General features: G+C 57.5%; 1 protein-coding gene across 2 annotated transcripts in view; it reads left to right on the forward strand.

The window, feature by feature from the left end:
* Positions 1-320: 320 nt before the first annotated feature.
* The window catches only part of PDGFRB (platelet derived growth factor receptor beta), a 37,644-nt gene continuing 13,114 nt past the window's right edge, over positions 321-24,850 (forward strand). The window contains exons 1-10 of one of the 2 annotated variants that reach the window (XM_044777834.2): positions 321-779; positions 16,148-16,193; positions 17,348-17,671; positions 18,190-18,456; positions 19,176-19,303; positions 19,416-19,590; positions 20,150-20,342; positions 20,993-21,108; positions 22,407-22,530; positions 22,963-23,174. In XM_044777834.2, the coding sequence (XP_044633769.1) occupies positions 16,154-16,193; positions 17,348-17,671; positions 18,190-18,456; positions 19,176-19,303; positions 19,416-19,590; positions 20,150-20,342; positions 20,993-21,108; positions 22,407-22,530; positions 22,963-23,174 (1,579 nt within the window). In that variant the 5' untranslated portion in view covers positions 321-779; positions 16,148-16,153. Of the gene's footprint in view, positions 780-16,147; positions 16,194-17,347; positions 17,672-18,189; positions 18,491-19,175; positions 19,304-19,415; positions 19,591-20,149; positions 20,343-20,992; positions 21,109-22,406; positions 22,531-22,962; positions 23,175-24,850 lie in introns of those variants that run through there. The other variant, XM_044777835.2, reaches the window with a different exon arrangement.

Genomic DNA, 24,850 nt, shown 5'->3' on the forward strand with positions numbered 1-24,850 from the left:
GAGGCCGCCACCCGAGACAGGCATCAGGCGAGTGGGGCCGGGCCACTCTTTAATAAAAGTGACTCAGCGGCTGGCGTGGGCTGCGGAATTTCTAAACATCCCCTCACATCCTGAAGGAGCAGGCGACGGGAGGGAGCAAGCAGAGGGAAAAGAGGAAGAAAAACAAGAAACTTGGGGGAAAAGAAAGAGAGGGGGAAAAAATTGAAATTGAAAACAGACGCACGCGTCCACCCTCCCCGCCCCACCACCCCCCTTCTCCCAGCTGAGCCAATCAGAGGCCGCCCTACAGCCTTTCCCCCAAAGTGGTGGGGGGGCAGGGAAGCCCACAGTGGTGTGAGCTCCTGGGGCTGCCAGCGGCCGCAGTCCCTGCCCATCCCATCTGGGACCCAGGATCGCTCTGTGAGCAACTTGGAGCCAGAGAGGAGGAGGACGAGGACAAGGAGAGAGCCAGGCGCCTCTGACCAGCGCCCGGCAGCGGCCTGCGCCCTGCGACACAGCCAGCCAGACCCAGGGCGGCCTCTCCTGGCAGCCCTGCTCCTCCCAAAGGATGCTTTGGGAGTGAGGCCACTCCTTACCCCTGCAGCCCCCCACTCCCTCCGTTCTCCTGAGGCTCTGGGAGACTGCAACAGTCCCCCCTGCCCTCCTCCCCAGCTACTGCCCCATTTCGGGTCCAGCAAAGCCTTTCTGATAAAACGAGAGGGCCGTGAGGAGGACTTCCTGGAGGGGGTGACAGCCCAGAGCCTGGGACAGCGCCTACCCCAGAAGGCAGCAGCAGCAAGGTAAGTGCTGGGAGAGGGGGGAACTCCCACCGCTTGTCCTGTCCCCTTGCCCCAGCCTGCGCCTTTTCGAATAGGTCAAAAAATGGAAAATATTTTTAACGAAACCAGATGGGAGGAGGCCTGGAGGCTGAGGGTGACATCAGGGCTCGAGGAGACAGTTATCTCCTCTCTCCTGCTCAGGCTGCTTCTCAGCTGGCTGGCGACCCCGGCCTCCTCAAGCCTGCTGCGCCCTGCCCTCATCAAGCAAACCCTAGAGGTTTCCGGGGTGCCCCGCGGGGGGCCTCCCAAGCACAGCACCGCCTGTGGGAGGTGGGGAGAGCGGCGAGGGGTGTGAGAAGGGAAGTGGGAGATGGCAAGCAGGGTATATGGAAAGGGGACCTAGCAAGGGACAGGACCTCGGAACCAAAGCCCCTGTCCCTGGGCCCAAGCCTTGTCCCTAAGAATCCGTCTGGCTGTGGGCCAGTCGGCCGCCAGGCAACCTCTGGGGATTTAAATGGATTTGCAAATTTTCCAGATTCCTAAGATGTCCTTCAAACCCCCAGGGGCTGGGAAAGTGCGAAGGAGAGGGGGCCCCGGCTGTGGCAGGCCCATCTTCGAGGTTACGGTCACGCAGCGGGGGCTGGAGGTCTGTCAGATCTGAGGGTCCCTCTGTGGAGAAAGGGGGTAGCTCCTGGGTCCTTTCCTCTGGTCCCAGGCAGCTGTTCGGGCCTCCTCGCTCTCTCCCTCCTTCCAGACACTTCCCCTTCTCCACTCCATCCTAAAACATGTATCTGACCGCGATTCCTTCCGTGATTCTCCCCTGTAGAAAGCCCAGACTCCTAACAGCGGCTGCCGCTGATCGAAACTCACTGCCTGCCAGGGCTGTGCGGCATGCTTTGTAAGCATGATCTCATGTAAGGCTCACCAGCGGCCCCAGGGGCAGAGACTGGTTTTCCGCACGAGGAAACTGAGGCTCACAGCAGCCACCAAACTGAACCATACAGTAGTAAGTGGCAGAGCTCAGGGAGACAGTAAGCTCCCTGTCCCATCACTCCAAACGTGGGCCCTGTGTTCCTGCCAGTCCGATCCCAGGATTCCCAGAAGGAATTTGCTAGATGCCCTTCCTCATCACCTCTGCTTTTCCTTCAAGGACCCTCCCTCCTCTACCTCCTCCAGGCAGCCTTCCGGGGTTCTTCCAGTCTTCCAAGTGCTTCCATGCCCTTTGCACTGGAGCCTTGTTGCCTGGCCCTCTCTTCCTGTTTGCATTCTGTTTTGCACATCAGAGATCATTCAGGACCTGGGCTTCCCCACCTCATGTTCTGTACCCAGTGTCCCGGGCGGGCAGTGGGGCTGAGAAAATGTGCTAGTGAAAGGGAGGAGGGACTCATTGAAGACCTTCTGTTCCCAAATATGAGACCAGGACCCAGGCCTCTCGTCTTCCCTCAGATGCCCTTCCAGAACATCACGCAGTTCCTCTAGGCTGCATTTTTCTATGTCAAACAGGGAGGAGTGTCCCTGCCTGCCTCTGTGATTCCGAAGTGCACAGAGACGTCTAGTGAGATCTTCTGAGGTCACACAGGCCTCCCCTGCCTCAAGGCAGGAGCACCCTGAGTCCACAGCACTCACTCGGGGACATGAGAACCATCTTGGTCGCTGTCACTGAGCACTTACCCCATGCCAGGCACAGAGCCTGGGACCTCACACGCCTCACAGTCCCCACAGCAGATCTTCAGAATGGGTATTACTACCACTGTTTTGCAGACAAGGAAACCGAGGCTCAGAGAAGCTAAGTGACTTTCCCAGGGTCTCACAGTTAGTAGAGTTAGTATTTAGGCTGCGGTCAGCCTGAATCCAAAGACTTACGCCCCTGGCTACCCAGGGAGCCCCTGGTCAGAGGGGAGAGAGTCTCCACCCTCCTGCAGAGCCTGCTCCTGGCACCAGCTGCTTCTGAGGTGGAACGTTCAGCTTCGGGCCTGACCTGCTCCCAGGCCCACCTGGGCCCTGGTTTGGTCCTGAGTGAGGAAGGAGAGCATCTGGTCAGCACCGTCCCCTCAGTGGTGATCAGGCAGCCCTCCCGCCTCTGTGGGAAGAAGAGCTGAGACTTGTAATTGCCCACAGATGTGGGGCAGTGGAAAGCACCGTGGATTCAGAGTCAGGAGACCCGGTGCTCGCCCTGGCTCGACTCGAATCCATGTATGGCCAACCTCAGGTCCCCACGTCGTCTTTCTGGGCTGCATCCGCATCTGGAAGGCAGTGGGCACCACGGGTAAACAATATCAAGTTTGGGCATTGGGTGACCGTGCAGTAACCCCCATTCAGTTTCTGGCTGTGACTCTGGGCGTCAGGCCCCTCCTCAGTGAGCGGCTGGGCGGTGTGGAGGCTCCATGAGGGAACGGCATAGGTAAGGCACACAGTTCCTGCACTTCGCAGGGCTGGACCTAATGCCATTGGCTAAGAGAGGGCCGCTGCTCTCCCCGCCTCCTGCACAGGACAACCTGGCTGTGAAATTGCTCTGCAACCCACAAAGGGCTATGCCCACGGAAGGGACCTGGACAGCATGGGTATTCTCAAGGCCCACTTCTGTCCTCCAGGCAAGTCTGACTCTGAGGCCAGCTGCCTTCTGGGTTGAAGCCGGGGACTCAGCGTTTTTCTCAGGACAGGCTGCTGAGTGTGGTGGGGAGGGAGAAAGGGTGAGAGGGGCCCCAGACATCCCTGAAAGGCACCCTCCTGCCCACCCTCTTTCTTGCACATGGTTCCGAACGCTGTGGGCAGTGGACCCGTGGAAGGGGGGAGATCTTCCTCCACTGTTTTCCACAGTCCCCCCTGGGGTACTCCCCAGGGTCCAAGCTTGCAGTGCCTCAGCTGGGAAGCAGCATGTGCAGGATGGTATAACAGGGACTAAGCCTGTCTGAGCACTTTCACTCCGCTTTACGTCCATTACCACAAAGTTCATGCTGTATTCCTCAGCACTGGAACGGACCTGGCATTCAGTAAGTGCTTAATAAATATTTGCTAAACTAATTTAATCATCGCAGCAACCTCGAGGAGTAGACATAAACTCTCTCCGTTTTACAGATGAGGAAGTGCCCAGAGAGGTTAAGTTAGTTGTCCAAAGTCGCACAGCTAGGATCTGGGATTTGCACTCCAGTGTCTCTGACTCCAGAGCCCTGGATGGGGTCTGGGCCACCCCTGGGGATCCAGCATAATTGCTGAGAATGTGCCTCAGCTCAGCTGTGGGGGCCTCTCCGAGTTCCAGAGGTGGTCATCAGACCCTGGAACCCATCCTGTGTGACTGTGGGTGAGTCAGTCCCTCTCTGGGCCTGTTTTCCCATCAGGAAAACCAGGAGGTTGAATGAGATGATCTCTGAGCTCCTTCCAGCCCTAAAACAATTCCAGGACTCCCAGCCACGCCAGCCCCGACTGGCAGCTGTACAAGCCCTGATGTGTGCTCAGGGATCATGCATATTTAACTTCACAATGAAAGGGTTTTTCTTACCCTTTTTCTACACACTACAGAAAGAGGTCAGGATCAATGACCACTAATGGAAAACTGTAACCTGCAATAATGAGGAGGAACTTTCTGACGATTAGAGTGGCCCGTTAATGCACTCGGTTTCTCAGAGAGTTCCAAGGGCATGTACCCGCAGAGCCCACGGCCATCATCCTGGGAAACTGAGGAAGGGGGGTCGGGAGCTGTGCCTGTTGAGGGGCGTGTGTGGATGCCGTGACCCTTTACGTTCCTTCCAATGCTAATTTTTCAAACCTCGTCTGCTCTGATTTCAAGAAGAAGAAAGGCTCTGGCCCAATGGTGGGTGACGAATAATGGGGCCCAGAGCCAAGGGAATGGATGCAGAGGCCCACCTCTGGTGGGAGGGGTCTGGAATTTACACACTTGTTACACACTAGAAGCCCCCCTTAAGACCCTCCCAAGACTTCAGGCCCAGAGCCCTCAGGCAAAAGGGTTTCCTGAACCCCAGGCCCTGGCCCCAGGAGCCCCCCTTCCCAGACGCTTTGTGGGGACCCCACTCCCAGCCTAGTGCAGGAGGTTGGAGATCAAAGTGTATTGCCTAGGCTGCATTAATTCCCTCTCTTCTCCTCGCTTCAGATCAGGGCTATTTGATGTCTCGGTGCCCGAAACCTTTCATCTACCAGAAGTACCAGCTTCTCTGGCCTGTGATGGAAAGAGTTGTCCCTTGGGAGGTGGGGGTAGCAGGGCCAGGGGGCCAGACAGTTCCTGAACATCAAAGATGAAAGCACTTTTGGAGTCACCTGGTTCACCTTCCTTATTGTATGGGTGGGAAACTGAGGCCCAGAGTGGGGAGGGATGTACCCTGGGTCGCACAGATCATTAGCTATAGCACTGAGCTGGGACCCAGCCTCCAGGCCTGGGCTTTCCTCTGTGCCATCCCGTGTGCTGTGTCTTCCCCATCCACCTCTGTCGTCCAAGCTCAGCCTCCAGCTCTCCCTGGGGTGAGGCCACAGGGCAGAGAGAGGCTGAAGAGGAGCGATGCCATCCCAATGAGGGGTGGGAACCCCCCAGGGAGTTTTCTGGACCATGGAGCTTTTGGTCGGGTCACTTCTCCATTTTGGCCATCATTTCCTTTTATATGAAGTGGGGTGGGGAGGCCAAGGGGCAGCCCAGTGCCCCCAGAGGTCCCATCCAGCTCTGTCCTTAGCCCCTAAGAGCCCCTGTTGGGTTTCTTGTCGCTGTTTCACATCCCTGTTGTTGACCTGGTTATCTTCCTTCCTGGGAAGTGGAACTGTGAGGGCTGTGACCCCACCAGCTTCTCCATTCCTGAGGCTGAGGCTCAGGGGGCGTGGGCGATTTCAGGGTCGACCCCCAAGGGACAGGGCTCAGCTTTATAAACCTGTCACAGAAGCCCCAGCCCCTCCTAGCCCAGAGCATTGGGCTTGAAGGGAAAGGCTCATGTTTGACCCAGCAGACTGTGGGCTGCTGCCATTTCCCCTGCACCAGTGTCCTTTTCAGCTCCCGGGCTGGGCCTGTCTGTAGGACGGACAGTGAAATTGTGATAGAGAAATGCCTGGAGACGTGGATAGACAGACTGATGGGTGGATGACCTCCTCTTAGTCCAGGGAGCAGGAATGACTTCATTAACACTCAACCTGTGCCGTCACCAAGGCACCATGCTTAGAGGAGGGCCTCTGCTTGAAACTCTTAATAATTTTTTTAACAAGGGGCCCCCCATTTTCATTTTGCACTCGGCCCCACAGATCGTATAGCTGGTCCTGCCAGGGAGTTTAGGCAGGATTTGAGACGGCTTCATCCCCAAAACTGGCCTTGCTGCCTGCGTTCTAATCCACGCCCTCCCGCCAAATGCCAGTCTGCTCCTGTCACTCTCGTTTGTGGAGGTCCCTGACCCCATGGCGCTAGACTTGCACCGTTATCACTGCCCAGCCAGCAGCTACCCCCCACCCTCAGTCAATGCCCTGAAAACCTGGCTTCCTGGTGCCAAAATCCTTACCCAGCTCCCCAAACCTTCCCCAAGGTGGCCTCTGCCCTCCTTCCTTGCCATCACCTACCTCTTTGCGAAGAGCCCCAATTTCTACCTAACAGTTCTCTCCCTGCCATCTCCCCAGATGCCTTGAGAGCCCCACTTCCTGACGCTCATACGGAGCCCCTGGGGAATGCCCTTTGCTGAGAACCCCACTCAACCCCGGAGGCCCAGCGCAAGGCCGCCCTCTCCCCACTGGCATAATCGCATAATCATAATAGTTGCCATTTACCGAGCACCTACTGTGTGTCAGGTGCTTTTTGCCGTCGTCTCTAACCCTCACAGCGATGGAAAAGGAGGTTACTTATGTCACTTTCCAGGAAATTGGGACTCAGGGAGGTTAAACTCAGAGAGGGCACATAGTTCTGAGGGTGTGGGACTGGCACTTGGACCTGGATTAAGTGGCCTCAGGCTGGGACTGCTACACCTGGCTGGCTGGGCTCCCATCCAGTTTCAGTGTCCTTGGTGGCATCAGGCACAGCCCACTGGCATCAGGGCACCAAAGTCTGTTTTGCCCCCTGAGCAGCCCGTCTCGTCGCATCCCTGGAGGGAAGGAGTCCCCACCGCCTGCCCATCCCAACTCCCCCGCATAGTGATCCTGAGTTATTAGGGGACAGCTGACCTCCAGGCCTGAAGACCAGAAAAGCTGGCCCTACACAGACATTTGATCTCTTATGCTGTGTAAGCATCTAGTGAGCCTCTACCGTAAACTCAATCTCATATTAGGACCTTGGAGGCATCCCAAAACATTGTTAGGTGGGTTTCTTCATTTGCGGGGAATCAAATTAAGGGGCTAAGACAAAGGTATAGGAAAGAACTCGTTGGCTGACAGTGGATGGGAGTCATTAGACTTGGGTTCTGGTCCTAGTTGGCCTCTAAATCCCTGAATACACCAGGACAGGACCTCCACCCCACCCTGGCTGAGCCTGCTGACAATACCAATAACTTCCTAAGGAGTCCTTCCGCAGAGGGCTTTCCCTGCCTCATTTACCACATGCATCCCTTTGCTGACCAGCCCAGCCTCGCCGGTTTTGCTGTGCACTCAGGGCCGTGTGAGTGAGTGAGTGACCCTCTGAGGGTGAATGAAGAAGAGCACGGCCACTAACCCTGTAGGGGGCTGCATGCCAGGCCCTGCTCTATGCATCTTACTTGCATTAACTCATTTGATGGCCTCAACGACTCAGCGACGAGCCCCGACTTACAGATGGGGAAGCTGAGGCACAGAGAAGCTGAGTGACTGGCCATGGGAGAATCAGGGTGAAGGACTGAAGAAACAGTGAGAGCACAGATGGGGAGAAAGCAAGAGGGAGATGCAATGTGGGAGTTTCTTCCCCTCCAGCTCTGCCGCCCAGGAGGGCTCTGAGGGGAATCTCAATGCTCTGCCACTGGCACCAGTTAATGGCAGGTTCCCTCGCTAGCTGGCTTCCCTGCCCCATGTGCGGGCTCTGGGCTGGTGGGGGAAGGCCGCGTGCTGGTGGGTCAGTGTGCACGGCCCAAGGCCCGCCTGCCCCCTGCCCACTTGGCTCTGAGAACACATTCTCTGCGCGGCCCCCACCCCGGCCCGTGGCTGATGCTGGGCTGGCAGCAGCCCGGGGAACAGAAGGTTTGCTTGTCTGCGCCTGCCGCGCCCCCCTCCCCAGCCTCAGCCTGGGACCCCTCTCAGGGGCTCCTCTGGCTGCCAAGGCCTGGCGCTCTCTGTTGCCATGGCACCAACCGGAGATGAGGCTCTGGGGGGTTGGGGGTAGGCAGGGAGGGCAGCCGAGGGATGGTGGAGGCCTGGAGCTCTGCAGCTGCAGAGGCCCCGACCCTCCATGAACAGTGGAAGGGGCTGCTGGGGCCCCAGCAGGGGCAGGCCTGGACCCCGAACACAGCAGGCCCATGGCAGAGCTGGCCACACACCTAGACGGACTGCCTGGGTACTCCATCTCAGAGGCCCTTAGGACAGGTCTCAAGGCAGGCCAGAGCCCCTGCTTGGGCACTGCCCCCACCAGACCCAGGCTGTCCTCGGCAAGGACTCCTCTTCCCAACCTGTGTGCTGAGCCTCAGGCTCTGCAGTGAAGTTGCAAGAAGGTTCTGAGCATCAAATTACTGGCTGAACTGGGGCAGGCCCCTTGCTCATTCTGCAGCTCAGTGAGGGGAGGGACGGGACTCTGACCTCTGAGGAGCCTTCCATCCCTGAGAGCCTGGATTCTGTATGGACCCCACAATGGTGAACCCATGCGGGAGTGTTTCTCTGTGGACAGACCTGTCCCTGGGCAGGAGACAGGCAGTCTAGCATGGTGGTTCAGAATACAGGTTTCAACGCAGGCCTGAATTGGCATCCCAGCTCCATTGCTTATTGGCTGTGTGACCTTGCGCAAGTTACCAGATCTCTCTGAGACTCAGTGTCCTCCTTGTGAAATGGGAATAATGATTTGCACCTGCATCCCAGGATTGTGATGAGGTTAAAACAAAATCCCCAGGTCATCTCATTTAGCAGAGTAGCTGACTCCAAATTAGTAGAAGCTTTGTTTTCAGATTGGGGGGCACCAGGACAATAAAACGGGAAGAAAGATGTCCCGGGTTGTGGGGGGCATTGGTAGGACTAATGGGTAGAGAACACAATGAGACAGATTGTGCTCAATGCAATAAAAATTTCCAAGTTGCCTAACCTCTGAGGATGCTGAACTGTCCAAGAATGGAATGGGCCGCAGGTGAGGTGGTGAGAACCCTATCATGGGAGGTGTGCAACTGTAGGCTGGACAAGCCCTTTGTCTGCAGAGAGGGTGGGGGAGATGTGAATAGGGAGTACTGAAGGGCCGCTCCCAACCCCAAGGTTGTAGAGCTCCATGAAGGATAGTGTGACTCTCGCCCCTGGTTCTGCCAGCTTCAGGTTCGCCCAGCTGAAAAGAGAGCTGGGACTGGAAGGAGAGGTCAGAGAACCAGGCTGGCGACTGGTGTGTGGAGCTCACACTACATGCCAGGCACAGGGTGGTCATCTTTGCCTCCTGCCTCAGAGAGGCCATCATGTGGCCACTGAGGCTGTGTGTTGGGGTCGGTCTGCCCAGGATTGAGCACTGGCTCCACCACTGGCAAGCTCTGTGACCTTGGGCAAATGGTTTAACCTCTCTGTGCCTCGCTTTCCTCATCTGTAAAATGGAGAAGCAACAGTGTCATCATGGATTGTTCCGAGATCATGCGGACAAAGGGCAGAGCCCAGGTGCTGGGTGTTGCGGACTGAATCAGAGGCAGTCGTTATTATTCCTGCTGTTATTCTCAAGGCCTTCTAAGCCTTGTTCCTTTTTGAAGTGGCTGTTGGGGGGCCCAGATGGGAGCCAGAGGTCTCTGGTCTATGGAGCCACTGGGCCTGGGCAGAGCCAGGCCATACATCCCCGAGGGTGGCCGCAGGGACTGGCAGGGAGGCCAGCGAGGCGCCGGAGGAGACAGGAAGTGTTTGCTGGGGAGGCGGGCGGACAGGAGCGTGCAATGGGCCTCCCTCCCTCACTGACCTCCTTCTCAGGCCTGTTCCCAGCCTGTGTGAGGACCCGAGCCCCCTCCCCTGGGCCCCGTCAGCCTGAGGCACACACTGAGCGCTTTCCCACGAACTGTTCCAAGTGGCTGGGCCTGCCTCGCTCCCCCTGCCCCCAGCACACACGCTCTGGCGGGTGAGGGGGTGTGCGGCAGGAGTGGGGCTCGGGCTGGGGGAATCAGTCCGTTCTTTATCAGCCTGGCTCCGATCCAGACAGATGTTTCGTTTTATTTTGAACTTCCAGAAAATAGGTCATTTCTTTCCATCGTGTCCCTGGGGAGGCCTCCTGGGGAGAGGAGCAGAGAGTGAATGACGAGTGTGGGGCCTCACATGGGCCCTGGGGAGCTGGGAGGGCAGCAACCTCCTTCCCTCAGTCGTGATGAGCTGTCGGCAGGGCCGGGCGTGAAGGCTCCTAAAGGCTGGGCTAAGAAGCTGGCCTTTCCCCAGGGGTGATGGAGAGCCCCAAGGTGCTGGGGAAGCACCAGGTCCCCTAGGTATTTAGAAAGCTTCCTCCGGTTTTGTGAGAACGGAGGGAGGGGACAGACTGGAGGAGAGGAGACAGGAGGGGGCCGTGCAGTGGGCAGTGGAGACGGTCAAGCCTGTGCTGGAGGGGGCAGGGGCAGGGGCAGGGGGTCAGCACGATGGTCCATGGAACCGGCCCTGTTCCTTCAGACTGGGACTTCCAGAGCAGCAAGAGCCCATGCCAGGCCCCAGCTTAGCCAATTTCTGCTGCTTTGTTTGGGGGACCTCATAGGTACCTGGAAAACAGGAAGGTCCTCTGCGTCTAGAAGCAGCATGGCAGAGAGTTGGGCCTGGGCGATCAAGCTGTATCACTTTGTGATTTGAGCCGGGTTGTTCACCCTCTCTGGCCTCGATGTGATCCTGAGGCTTGTGGGAGATTCACTGGGTAGTGGTACAGTGCTGAACCTTCACCAACAGATAGAAGTGGGGCATAGGATTGCGAGGGGAAGGTGGGAGCCCCACAGCCTCAGCCCCTTCCCAGGTTTCTCCACCAGTAACTGTCTCCCCACCCAATGGACTCTGCTCTCCTGCCTGGCTGCCAGGATGGGGGTCCCCCGTCCATGCTGCAAGGTTGCACCTACATCTCAGCCCACTTGGGGTAAGGCCACGTAGGCCACGCTCTGCTGGATCCAGCCTGTGCCACCGTCACTCTCATACTCTCCCAGCCGCTGGCGGGAGGATTCAGTCCGTGGCTCCAGATGCCTCGTGCCCCCACACACTCCCAGGCCTGGAGCTGGCTGCCTCCTCTGAGCTGAGTCATGACATCCCGCCTAGGGCCCCTCCCCAGCACCCCACCCCCACCCCAGCGTTCCAACTCAGCACAGCTGCCTTCGGAGCGGGGTCCTGAGAGCCTCAACATGTCAGCCCTGGAAGTGCTCCCAGGACAGCCCTGCCCACCCCATGTACAGATGAGGAAACTGAGGCTTAGAGAGGGGCAGGACTATACAACTAGGTGACAGAGCTGGGGCTAGAACCCATGTCCCCTTACTCTCAGCCAGTGATCTGCCCCTGAAGGTTGTCCAGGGGCTGTGAAGTACCCCTGGTATGGAGAGAGGACAAGACTGCCAGTCAGGAGGCTGGAGTCTGTGTCCCACTTTTGCCAGCAACTTAGCAAGTCTCAGTCTCCAATCCCCGCCTGGCCAGGGAGGCACAGGGAAAGGGACTTTGATATAAAGGTCTGTGGATGGCAGGGCAGGGGGCGGTCCTGTGGGGACAGAGAGGGCAGCAGCTGTAGTCTGAACCCTCGGCTTTGAGCCACCAGCTTCACATTTGAGCCGGGACTGGAGGCAGGGGCTGCCCCATCAGGTGAGCTTCAGTGCCCCATTGGCCACCTGAGCCCTGCTTACCTAGGTCAAAACACTGGGACCTGTCCCTGTCCTTCTCTAAGCCTCAGTTTCCCCATCTGTACAGTGGGGCACAGGAAGGGGGTTGGATCAGATAGCTGATGCCTGAGGGCCATGGAGCTCTGACATTCCAAGCCTCTAACCCCGTGACCCCACGGCCAGGCCTCCTCCTCCCTTTGGCATCTTGTTTATGCAGAGCATCCCTGGCCCAGACTGCCTGTCTGGAGCAGCCCCTCCTCCCCAGCAGCCCTTCCTCCCATCCCCATCTCACTGCTAGTTCTGCCCAGCCTCTTCCCCGCCTCCAGACTGAGTGCCTCTGTCCACTCAGGTGCCACAGCCCTCTCCATGTCTGAAACTAGCTCAGGGGCAGCTCCCAGTGGTGCTCTGCCTCCTTCTCATCTCAGAAAACACCATCATGCCCCCAGCACACACACACTCCTGCCCCCCTGGATTCCGAGCCAGAAACAGTGGTGGGGGCTTGTTTATGATACCTCTCTCTTTAGTCCGCCAACTTCTAATCACCAAGCCCTGTCGATCCTCAGCTAGATAAATCTCTGTTTCTATCAGGTCCCCACGGCCCTCTCCCCAGCCCAAACCCAGCAAACAGAGAAGTGGGAGCACGGGTGGCACAGAGCACTCGCCTCAGCCAAGTCTCTGCTCCGCCTTCCTAGGCAAGTTCCTTAAGCACTCTCTGCCTCAGTTTCCCCATCTAAAATGAGAATGATCCCTGTATCTACCTCAAAGAGTTGGCTGAGGAGCAAATGAGTAGACATGAGTCAAGTGCTGAGAAGAGCACCTGGGGCAGTAAATGCATAACACGCGGTGGTGGCTTTGTAGCTTATCTGTGCGTGCATACAAATGTGTGTTCGGGGAGTTTGGGGTCCGTGTGTCCATGCTCTGTGCGTGTTGTATGTGCACAGTCTTGCTTGTGCTGCGTACACATGTGATTTGTGGCGTGCATGTGCCCCTCACATGGCATGTGGGTGAGCGTGCTGGTGGCAGTCTGTGCTGTGCACGTGTCCCGGGCACAGTGGGAGCCGTGTGCATGAGTGTTTTGTGTGGGCGTGCACATGCTGAGTGCCTGCGTGAGGGAGGGCTGGGCACACACATGGCCCCGTTGCACACGGATGTTTCAGAGCAGTGTGTGAGCGAGCGCGTAGGCAGGAGTCTGTGCTGTGTGTGCACGTGCTCACCGTGTGCAGGCCTCCCCCACTGGCTGCAGGCCCCCCTCGCTGGCCTGCCTGTGTCGTGGGAGCCTCAGGACCCCGAGGGAGGGAAGCTGCTGCTGGCGGATGTGGCCAAGATGGACTGGATTTATTTAGATTAAGGCGGTGGGAAAGGAGTGGAGGCTTGTGTGTGCTGGAAGGAGGGAAGGCTGGGGCTCTGAGAATGACTCCCCAAGCACGCTTGCTCCCCTGGGCTTGGGCCCCTCACTCTGCTCCCCCAAGAGGGTCCCTCTGATTCACTGTGCGGAGCTGGGCAATTAGGCTATCTTTGGACCTCTGTCCCCCCAACCTGGCCAAATAGCAGGAATCATGAGGGTTTCCTGGCACATAGCACCCTCCTCATGGACAAAGGGGGATCCCCGAGGGTCCCCCACCCCTCTGTTCCAGGGACCTCCCTGGGCAGGAGAGTATGCCCAGGGTAGGGAGGTGCCTGCTCCCTGCCTGTGCCACCCATTTTGCTCCAGGTGGCTCCTCCCTGGAGCGCAGCCCTCTCCGTGGAGGAGGGCAGTTGTCCCAGGCAAGCCCACTACCTGCAGTCTGCTGCCTGGGCTTTTCTGGGGTTGGCTGGAACCCAGCAGCCTCTGGGAAGCACAGAGAGGTCCGTAGGCATTGGGTGCACAACTGAGGATGTCAAGGAGTCATCCAAGATAGACCAGATGGTCACGTCTGGGTGCCCCAAACCCCACTCTTGTCCTTCCCAGTCCTCCGGCCTGTTGTCCTTGCCACCCTTCCCCCTGCCACCTCCTGCGTTTCCATATCAACAGTTTTTTGGTCTGGAAGTCACCTGAAAGACTGAGGCTCAGAGAGGGAAACAGCTTGTCAAAGTCCACACAGCAAGTCTGTGACCCAAGGGTCAGGGAAATTCAATCCATGGAATGAGATGAGCCTCAGGAACGTAGCCCCCTCCTTCTCATCAGCCCCCACCTCCTCAGACCACTCCAGTAGGAAAATACTGACTAGAACCTTCCCTCTGGTCAGGCAGAAAGGTGACTTTAGAACAGAGATGGCTCTTTGAAAGAGATGACCGGTCCAAACCTCTCCCTGGATGGATGGGGACACAGAATCCCAGAGAGGCCTGGAGACTGGCTCAGTCTCACAGTGAGTCTGAGGCCCCTTTTGACTGGAGCCAAAATGCTCATTTCACAAAGAGAGAAGCCAGTCCAAGATCCCTGGGTGTCTACACTTGCCCTAAGGTGTCTACACTCTCCCTGAGCTCTTTTGTCCAGCCTATCCTGTCCCTCCAGTCTGATTCTGCCTTTTGCTGTGTGACTGGGCCATGAGTCTGCTGTCTCTGGGCCTCTGCTGCCTGTTTAAAAAGGCCCCTCCCAGCTCAGTCTCAGAGACTTGTAAGTCGGTGCCCAGACCCAAGCCCAGCAGGAGAGGAGCCAGAGTCGGGGGCTGCTCGCCCTGGGGCCCAGCCCACACAGCCCAGCCTTCCAGAGCCAGGCCAGCCCCAGTTGCAGTGACCTCCCCTCTCGGGCTGGCGGACCAAATTCCTCCTTTAGAATAATAAACACTGTGGCCAGCCAGGGAGGCTGGGAGGGGAGGGGCAGGAGGCTGAAATGACCCCCTCCCCCAGCCTCGGCTGCTAATGATTTTCTTTGGCTGAGATCTCTGGCAGGAAGGAGGGAGCCAGAGGGGCACCCACCGAGGGGCAGATGGGCCTCTGTGGGGGCTGCTGGCTCTGCCATAATGCTGCTCCCTCCTGCTGGAGGAGGCCTGGCATCCAGCTGGAGGGGCTGGGGCAGGAGGATGGGAGTGAGGGGCAGTGGAAGGGGCATCAGAAGGGCTGGGCTTTGGGACTGGAGCCATTGGGAGAGGGGAGCAATGAGGGGACCCTCAGGCAGCCTGGTCTGAAGGGATGGGGAGACCGAGGAGGAGAAGAGCAGATTCGCTCGGAGAGCTTCTTGGGGTGCTGGGCAGGGTGAGACTAGGGGTCCACAGGCTGGGGGCCTTGCCCCTGTCCCATTACTCATGTGTAATGCAGCTCTGTAATCATCATCGTCCATCCCATTTTGAGAGCTGGAGACTGAGGCCAGCAAGATAGCTATGGCACCGGAGGCAGCCCTGCTGGGGCTCAAATGTGGACCCCAGTCCTGGATTGGAAACTCAAGGGGTGAGATGGGGGGTGGAGTAGGGGTGAGCTGGTTGTGGCCTTCGGAGCCAAGCCAGGCTGGGCAGCCGCTCAGGGAAGTCAGCAGACCCAGGGCACCCGGAGGCTCCTTGTTGCTTTGTCACATGGTCACTCCCCACGTTTCTTGCTCTGCGACCCTGTCCACTCTGGCCTCCTTCCTGTCGATGCTGCAGGCAGCCCCTGCAAACCTGGCTGTTGGTGGCTATACCTGGGGTCCTCGGGTGGGGCTGCCAAGGGCAGGGATAGTACAAAGACTCACCGATTGGCTCTGCCTTTCCCCCGGTGGCCTGCTTCTGTCATTCTGCTCCATCACTGTGTGTTTCCTCACTCTCTGTCTCTCTGTGTCTTTGTCTCTCTCTACCTCTATCATCCCAGGTCTCTTTGTCTTCTCAGACAAGGTCTGCAGTGTAACCCAGGGCAAACTTCTTTCTTTCTCAGGGCCTCAGTTTCCCCATGTGGACCCTGGTCAGGGAGGAGTGGGGCTTGGATTCAGTATCTCCAAGGACCTTTGAAGCCTTGCCGTGCGATGGGGCCTCCCCTGGGCTCAGCCCCTGGCCCCTCTCCCCTGGGCCTCCCTCTGGACTCGGGGCTGAGTAAAGGGGGCCAGGCATGGGGGTGCCCCCCCACATTCCACAGCCCTGACTCCCCCGCTTCCCTTCCCACAGCCGCCTCCATTTCCTGTTGTGCTTGTGGAGCTGTGGGAGTTCTCTGGGTTCTGGCTCACCCCTCCTTCTCCCCCAGGCCTTTCATCACACTTTCCCAAATATTTGTCCTGGCAGATAAGAGCCTGGTATTGGAACTGTCACCCGGAGGACAGGCTGTTAGAGCTGGCGGGTCTCTGGACACCATCCAGCCCAAGTCCCCCACCCCCACTGTACATACAGAGAAACTAAGGCCCAGAGAGAGGTGGGGGCTCAGCCAAGGCCACAGGAAAGGGAGAGCAGAGCCCCAGCAGGGTCCAGGCACCCTGAGGCTGAGCCCAGTGAAGGGGAGAGCTGTGGGCACGAGTGCCCTCTGGGCCATGGGACACAGGTGGCCTTTGACTTCAGCCCCATGGATATGGAGGCTGAGTGGCCCAGACTGGGGCTTACTCTGCAGGACCCAGGTATGAAGATGGGCCCTGACCCCTGTTTAACTCTGCAGGAAACCATGTGGCTTCTGAGTACCACGACAGCTCCGGTCCTCAAAGGTAGGTCAGCTGGGGGCATGGGGAGGGAGCCCCACTAAGCAGGACCCTACAGCTGGCAGGGGTGCAGGGGTGGTGCATGTCAGCACCAGGGCCTGGGAGCCCAGGGGCACTGCCATCTCTTGAGCCTCACTTCCCACCTTTCCAGGGGGTCTTGGTGGTGGCCTCCTTCTCCTCCCCACCCCTCAGCTCGGAAACCTCAGTGGACCCCTGCTTGTCCAGAGCATCAGTTCAAATCCTTGGCTTGGCCCTCCACACCCCATACCCCTCACCAACTGTCCTCACCCCACTGGCTAATAGTCACCCCTGTCTCCTATCTCTTCTCAGCACTTGTTGGTATCAGTCTGGCCAGTCTGGTTCTGGTCTGGGGCTCCCCTCCCCAGCCTGGACCCCTCATTGGCTGTGAGCTCCCAAGTCCTGGCCGGGCCTCTCTCAGCACACCCTTCTCTCACTCCTGCCTGTGACATGCAGTTGGCCCTCCAGGAGCTGGGCGGCTGACCAGGCAACCAGCGGTCATTGGCAATCAATGAGCAGCAGACGGCCTGCTCGAGAATGGCTGACTGGCTGGCTGAGCACCCACTGGTTTGGGGGGCATGGCTTAGAGAATCCTTCCCTCTGGGATGTCAGCAGGAGGAGGGAATCAGTCACTTGACACTCCAGTGTCAACCCCAACCCCAGTGCCCTCCAGCCCCCAGGGGTCTCAGCATCTCTGCTGCCCCCGTCTGCCCCCTCTGAGCTACCTGGCCCCACCTCCCCAAGCAGGGCCACCTCTGGGCTTTGGGTGGAACCTGGGCAGCTCGGGAAGCTGCAGGGAAGAGCTCAGAAAGTGACCTGGGAAGTCATGCAGGAACTGGAGGCCTGGGAATTGCTTCCCGAGGATTTCCTGATGCCTCGGGAGAACGTGCCCACAGCCTGAACGCAGCTGTGCTGCAGGACTCCAAGGCCAGGGGTCAGAAGGCACGAGATCAGGAGGCTGGGAGGAGTCCCTGGGGGCCAAGCACTGGGCGAGTGGACCTCAGAGCCAGGGGTTCCAGCCTGTGTTTGGATGAAGGAGGCGTGTTCTTCAAGGGCCATGCATATGCAGCCTCCCCAGGGTCAGCTGTGAGGGGAGGTGCTGAGGCTCTTGTGCCCTGAAGTCCGATGCCTCCTCCCCAAAGGCCAGGTGCTGCTGCTGCCCCTGCTGTTGCTGCTGGGACCACAGGCCTCCCGGGGCCTGGTCATCACGCCCCCGGGGCCAGAGCTTGTCCTCAATATCTCCAGTACCTTCATGCTCACCTGCTCGGGTCCAGCTCCAGTGGTATGGGAACGGTTATCCCAGGAGCCCCTGCAGGAAACGGCCAAGACCCAGGACGGCACCTTCTCCAGCATGCTGATGCTGACCAATGTCACTGGGCTAGACACAGGAGAATATTTCTGTGCCTACAAAGGCTCCCATGGGCTGGAGCCTGGTGAGCGAAAACGGATCTACATCTTTGTGCCAGGTAAGGCCCCCAGCCTGTGGGCTCACTCCCTTACTCCTCTCCTCAACTGAGGCATCTGGGGGAAGCTCAGAGGGTGCTTGAGTGACACTGTGAAATACAGCCAGTGTAGAAGTGCAGATGAATCATGGAATCCAGTCTGGCTCAGTCCAGCAGTATGTTCACTCCCACCCCTCGGTCTGGATATCTGCCTGCTCCCTGCCAGCCCACCCCATTCCTGGCTCCCAAGAACTCTGCATTCTTAGCTGATTCCAGTATGCTCCCTCTTGGCCTCCACATCCCATCTTCCCCATTCTCCAAGCTCCAGGTACCACCTGCCCTTCAACTTGTGGCTCATCTTCTTTCTCACCCTGGTACTGTCCATATCAGATGTTAAAGCTGGAAGGGACCTTAGAGAAGAGTACCTTATTCTGTAATGGGGCTAGAGAGGGGAAGACATCTGCTCAAGGTCACACAGCAATTCAGGGGATAGCCAGAAACCCAGCTCCCCTGACGCTCATTCTTGGCCCCACCCCTGACAGATCCCACTGTGGGCTTCCTCCCCGTCGACCCCGAGGAACTATTCATCTTTCTCACGGAAATAACTGAGACCACAATTCCATGCCGAGTGACGGATCCACAACTGGTGGTGACACTGCATGAGAAGAAAGTGGATGTCCCGCTGCCCATCCCCTATGACCACCAACGTGGCTTCTCTGGTACCTTTGAGGACAAGACCTATGTCTGCAAAACCACCATCGGGGACAGGGAGGTGGATTCGGAAGCTTACTACATCTACAGCCTCCAGGGTGAGCTCCCTTTCTGGCCTGCTGCTCAGCAGAGGCCAGTATGACCCTTCGCAGAGCCCTTTCCAGTTTACAAAGTGTGCAATTCCATGTTTCACTGGATTCTCACTGCAGTCTTGGAAGGCAGGTAGTGTTTCCCTATACAGATGAGGAAACTGAGGCTCAGAAAGAGGACGGAGTATGCTAAAGGCCACAGGAAGCATTATGGCAGAGCTGGGCTGTATACCATGGTGGGCAAACCACAGACTGGAGCCAGTTGGGTTTGAATGCCAGCTCTGCCACTTCCCATCTGAGTGACTTTGCACAAGGCACAGAATCTCTCTGAGCCTGCGTCTTCCTCTGTAAAATGTTGATAATAATGACTGCCTGCCTAGTGGGATCATTGTGAAGATTAGAGAAAACCCAAGACCAAGGGTACCTGGGACACAGTTGTGCTCAGTAGATTTCCCTGGTACTTAGATGCCCAGAGGGTACTTTGATTTCAAGACTGTCATCCCTTCTAGAATGTCAGCTCCTTGAGGACATTGCCTGTTGTGTTTACTGCTAAAGCCCCGGTGTCTAGAATAGTCCTTAGCATGTTGTAGGTATTCAATAAATATTTGTTGAATCAATGAATCTTCCACACCAGTTATCTCCTCCCTCGCTGCCCCCCCAATCCTGAAGCTGAAGTAGGAGTGGCTGATGGTGACTTCCTCAGCCCTAAGACAATCTCTCCCCACCAGTGTCATCCATCAATGTCTCAGTGAATGCAGTGCAGACTGTGGTCCGCCAGGGTGAGAACATCACCATCATGTGCATTGTGACTGGGAACGAGGTGGTCAACTTTGAGTGGACATACCCACGCATGGAGGTAATGCTGGGCCAGGGGCTGGAGGAAGGGCCAGGCAGGGATGCATATCTCGACTTGCATCCTGACTTCTTGGACCCTTCCTGATATGGCTATGCCTCACCTCTCCCTACAGAGTGGGCGGTTGGTGGAGCCAGTGACTGACTTCCTCTTCGATATGCCCTCCCACATACGCTCCATCCTGCACATCCCCAGTGCCGAGCTGGGTGACTCAGGGACCTATATCTGCAATGTATCAGAGAGTGTGAATGACCATCGTGATGAAAAAGCCATCAATGTCACTGTGGTTGGTGCGTGCCTTGGGCTGATCCCCAACCCTCATTCTGAGCTGGACCCAGACCTTGTCACAGCCCTGGGGTCCAGTCCAGCTCTAGCCTCAGTGCTGCCCAAAGCCCTATTTCCAGGATAAACCCAAACCAAAGTGCAGTGTCTGCCCCAAATCCACCCCTAATCCCAACCTAGACTTTCCACCTAGCCAGAACTCCAGCCCCAACTCTATTTCTAAACCCAACTGCCATTCCAGGCCCAGGCTGCCCATTCCAAATTCGACCACGCTGCAACTCACCTCAGTCACAATTCCCAGCCCGGTGAGAACTACAACTCGAGTGCCAATCTCAAACCCGGCCCCCCAACCAATATCAACCCCCAATTCAGCTCCTGCTCCAGTCCCAGTCCCAAGGTCAACCCCAGCTAGGGTAAAGCCTGAAGCCCCGCCCCCAGAAGATGGGCACCTTTGAGATTCAGTTGATGCCCCGCCTCCAGGAGCCCCGCCCCCGTGAGGCGCTGCCCCATTGGTGGCCGGGCATAGCCCCGCCCCTATGGCCCCGCCCTGACGGCCACCCTTTGCAGAGAGCGGCTACCTGCGGCTGCTGGGAGAGCTGGACCCTGTACAATTCGCGGAGCTGCACCGCAGCCGGACACTGCAGGTGGTGTTCGAGGCCTACCCGCCACCCACTGTCGTGTGGTTCAAGGACAACCGCACCCTGGGCGACTCCAGCGCCGGCGAGATCGCCCTGTCCACGCGCAACGTGTCCGAGACCCGGTGAGCAGCCACCGGCCCGCTGCATGCTTGAAGTTATTATTCTCTGCCGCCGCCAGGCAGCCCACAGCCTTCAGCCACTGGACAAACCTAGGCCCATCTTTCCTGAAAGCCTACTATGTGCCAGGCACTGGGGCTGCTGCAGAGATCAGGACAATTCCATCCCTCTAGGGTTTCCTGTCTAGTGGGGAAAGCAGACACTGGTCAGATGATCACCCAGATGGTGTTGTCCTTGTGATGGGTGGAGACAGGAGCGGGCAGCCAAGGAGAAAAAAGCCAGATGATTGGGAGAGTGGGTGCCAGGCAGACCACCTATGCATGGAAGGCAGCCCTGAGGCTGGAGATTAACAGGCTGACAGGAGGTGCAGCATGTTAAGAAAAGTAGCCTCAGACCTTTCTGAGGGGGATAAGATGAGGGGGAGGGAAATGATGCTCCCCCCACCCCATCCTTCCCAACCCCCGCCTTGGCTCAGTGGAGCTGCCTATGGGTGGGGATTCAGGAGACTGGGTGTGAGTCCTGGCTCTTCGACTGACGCCTATATGACCCTGCAAGCCCCTTCCCCTCCCTGGGCCTTGTTTTTCTGTCTGTCCAAGGAGGGTGGGGAGGGCTGTAATCTTCCAGCTCTGACGGCTGGGCCTGTCCTGCTCCCCAGGTACGTGTCAGAACTGACACTGGTGCGGGTGAAGGTGGCTGAGGCTGGCCACTACACCATGCGGGCCTTTCATGAGGACGCTGAGGCCCAGATCTCCTTCCAGCTGCAGGTCAACGGTGAGGAGCCCTCCACTCTGCCTTCCTTCTCCTGCCCCTCCCACCCCATTCCCTCTCCTTTCCTACACTGCCCACCCACCCGTAGGAGGGGCAGGAGAGGGAGCTGGGGACTCGGGAGGCTGGGTTCTAGGCTGAGCTCTGACACCGGCTTACTGCCCTGTGAACTTGCCATATCCCCTCTCTGCGGCTCAGTTTCCCTATCCAAGGAGGCCATTGGGCTAGAACTGGCATTTCAGGCATTCATGTACCAATGCCATGATTCTTCCTTCTCACATATCACTGATACTATACTACCAATTAGATAGCGAGTTATGGAGCAACTACAACGTGCCGGTCCATTCCAGGTGCTTGAGGCCCTGTCTTTGTGCAGCTTGCATCCTAGCAGAGGGAGACAAACATTCGACAGTGGGGAAAACCCCCAGCAAATTACATAGAAAGTTAAAAGGTAACACGCGCTGTGGAAGAAGAAAAGCTGGGTAGGGAGGATGGAGAGTTCTGGGGGTAGGGCGGGGAGGGCTGCAGTTCGAAACAGCGTGATCAGGGTTGGCCTCATTGAGATGACATTTGCATGAAGACTTCAAGAAGTTGAAGGCATGAGCCAAGTGGCTATTTGGGAAAGGACACACCAGGCCCGCAAAGGGAGGAGCAACAGCGGAAAGACCCGGTGGCTGGAACAGAGTCGGGGCAGTAGTGGGAGATGAGGTCAGAGCTGAGACGGGGTAGCTGGGGGGTGGGGCAGGTCAGATCATGTAGGGCCTCGTGGGCCCTTGTCTGGACCCTGGCTCTCACTATGACTGAAATGAAGAGCCAGTGCAGGGTTTTGAACAGAGGGATGACAATGTTCTGTCAATTAACTTTCTAAAAATAAATGTATTTTGAAAGAGAATTTAACCTCTCAATCGCAGATGGAAAATCAGCATCACATGTCATAAATATAAAGCAACCGCTAAAATAAACTCTGAGAAAACAAAACAGTGCTATTAAATTCTAGCTCCGTGCTCTGGCCTTCCCAGGGCTCTCTGATCCTCGGCCTGCTCTCTTTGTTAAAACCGACGATTAGCAAGTCTCAGAGAAGTGTTAAAGACAGACTAGCACCCTACGGAGGCTTTCCCTTTGAAGTACCCAGAAGGGGACTCTGTCAGCTTTCACACGGGGATTCCTGCTACTTAATGTCCACCTGCCGCCTGAGCTCCCCCCCACCCCAGGGGAGGCTGGGGGCCAGGTCCTCCCTGAGGGCCTTTCCCACAAACTGCTTCTTCTGACCTCCCCCCCTCCCGCCCCGTGCCCTCTCCGTGCAGTGCCTGTCCGCGTGCTGGAGCTGAGCGAGAGCCATCCCGCCAGCGGGGAGCAGACAGTCCGCTGTCGCGGCCGGGGCATGCCACAGCCGCACCTCACCTGGTCCACTTGCAGCGACCTCAAAAGGTGAGCGGACCCCGGGGCCTCAGTCTTCCGGAGTACTCACAGCTGGCTGGAAGGACCTAGTGAAGGTCACCTCGTTCAGCCCCTTCCTCTAGGCACACTGTTCCAGGCTAAGGCCACATCCTAGAAGGCATGGCTTCTTGGAGATGCTCTCCATGAGCTAAATTGTGCCTTTCTTTACCTTTCTTCTGAGGGTCAAGTGAAGGGAGTGGATTTTGCAATCCAGGGTTCTCAGTTCTGGGGTAGGAGCGCCCCCTGCTGGTCCGTCTACGGACCACAGGAGGAACGAGCTCAGGACCAGGCAGCGGGAAGCCGCATGGAATGGATGCGCCTGGTCTCTTTCCACCACCGTCCGTTGGCACTGCCTGTTGGTCTCAGTTTCTCTGCCTGCGGAGGGAAGGGACTGCAAGCATACTCGGCTGGCTCTCCTGGCAGGTGTCCGCGCGAGCTGCCGCCCACGCCGCTGGGGAACAGTTCTGAGGAGGAGAGCCAGCTGGAGACCAACGTGACGTACTGGGCGGAGGAGCAGGAGTTCGAGGTGGTGAGCACGCTGCGCCTGCGCCGCGTGGATCGGCCACTGTCGGTGCGCTGCACGCTGCGCAACTTGCTGGGCCATGATGTGCAAGAGGTCACTGTGGTGCCACATTGTGAGTCTTCCAGCCTCGGCGGCCCTTGATGACCCCTCACCCCCACCTTAACCCTGCCGTACTTGGGATTGCGCTTGTGCGCCCACAGCGGGCCAGAGTCAGCGTGTCCTTGGGCGCTCAGGAGCATTGTGAAACCTGCCAGAGTATGTTTCTCTGCAGTTACACGACAACACGATATTGGCACATGTGTACATCCAAGAATACAAGTCTATAAGCCATGCCTATGAATAGCACTCTCTCGTTATGCTAGTGTATGTACACTGTGAGCATGCCTGATCCTTGGACACGCGTGCAAACCCTCCAAATGTAGCTTTGTAAACCATGTAATGAAGAAGGCCCCATCCCCAGATCCATGCATGAAGCTAGAGTGTATGTCTGTGAGCATGTACACAAGCACGCATGATGCCTGTCTCTGTGCATAAACCCCCTGAGTGTTTGTAAATCATGGACATGAGCGTGCCCAATCCCCAGACGTGTATATAAACCCACGAATGTATGTCTGTATGCATGTCCATGCGGTGCACAGCCCCCAGATGAGAGTGCAAACCATGCATGTACAGTTCCTGTGCATGTGTGCAAACTGGCATAGTGCATGGCTGTGAGCATGGAGCTGCAGCACACCTTTCTGTGAAAGTGTGCAAGGACAATCCCCACATGTGTGCCTGCTGTCCAATGCATGTCTGTTAGCAGGTACCCATACGTGCTGATTCTCATCCATGTGGACAGTCTCTACAGGCCCTGTGCATACGTGTACCTGTCTGCTTGTACTTCACATGTGTACTTGTTTCTTCATTCGGTAAATAGTGACGAGGTCCCAACTTCTCACCGGAGAAGGCCCAGTCCTGCCTGCCCTTCAGGTGTCCGCACTCCAGAGAGGAGGCAGACGGGGAACTAGGCAGTCCCACCGCGGGGGTCAGCAGTCTGCGGGGAAAGCCTAGAGGGAGGAGGGGCTCCACGCTCAGCTGTGGAATTCAGGAAAGTGTCCTGCAAAAGGGAAGCTTTAGGTCAAAACCTGAAAGGTAACTGGGAGTTATCCTGGTGAGGAATGGTGTTCCAGTCAGAGGGAATGGCCTGTGCAGAAGCCCAGAGGCAAAAAGAGTTCAGAGGAATTAAATGAATTCAATGCGGCTGGAGCACAGAGTCTATGTGTATTTAGGAGCTGAGGGGAGGAGACAAAGGGGAGGGGAGTATAAGAGAGGGGCTGCAGGGGGAGGCAGAAGCCGGTGATGCAAGACTGAGAAGGCTGTGGGAGGCCTTTTGGACACACTGAGGCTCAGGCAGGTCCATGGGCTTGCACACGTACATGTCTCTCTACACAGACCTGCCTCTTGCCTCCTGCTTCCTACCCTGTGGTGGGATGGGTGGGGGTTTTAATACCTTATCTCACCCACACTCCCACACGTGCATACTTATCCCCGAGCAAGTGGGCACCTGCAGACCAGCTCTGAGCAAGGCAGAAGTAAAGCTTTTGGGTGCCCCCTGAGGGGGAAGCCATGCCCCGGCCCACGGGGAACTGCCGTGGCTGGATGAAGCCTCCTCTGCTTACTCTGATGGCTCCTTAGAAGATTCGGATCTCCTTCCCAGAGCTGAATGTGTGACCTGGTGGGGAGAGGGAGGAGAGGAGTCATGTCGGTCTGGAACCCTGAGGAGGAGGGACAGGACCCCCTGGGGAGCAG

The sequence above is a fragment of the Equus asinus genome, chromosome 9 (assembly GCF_041296235.1).
Source record: "Equus asinus isolate D_3611 breed Donkey chromosome 9, EquAss-T2T_v2, whole genome shotgun sequence".
Taxonomy (NCBI): domain Eukaryota; kingdom Metazoa; phylum Chordata; class Mammalia; order Perissodactyla; family Equidae; genus Equus; species Equus asinus.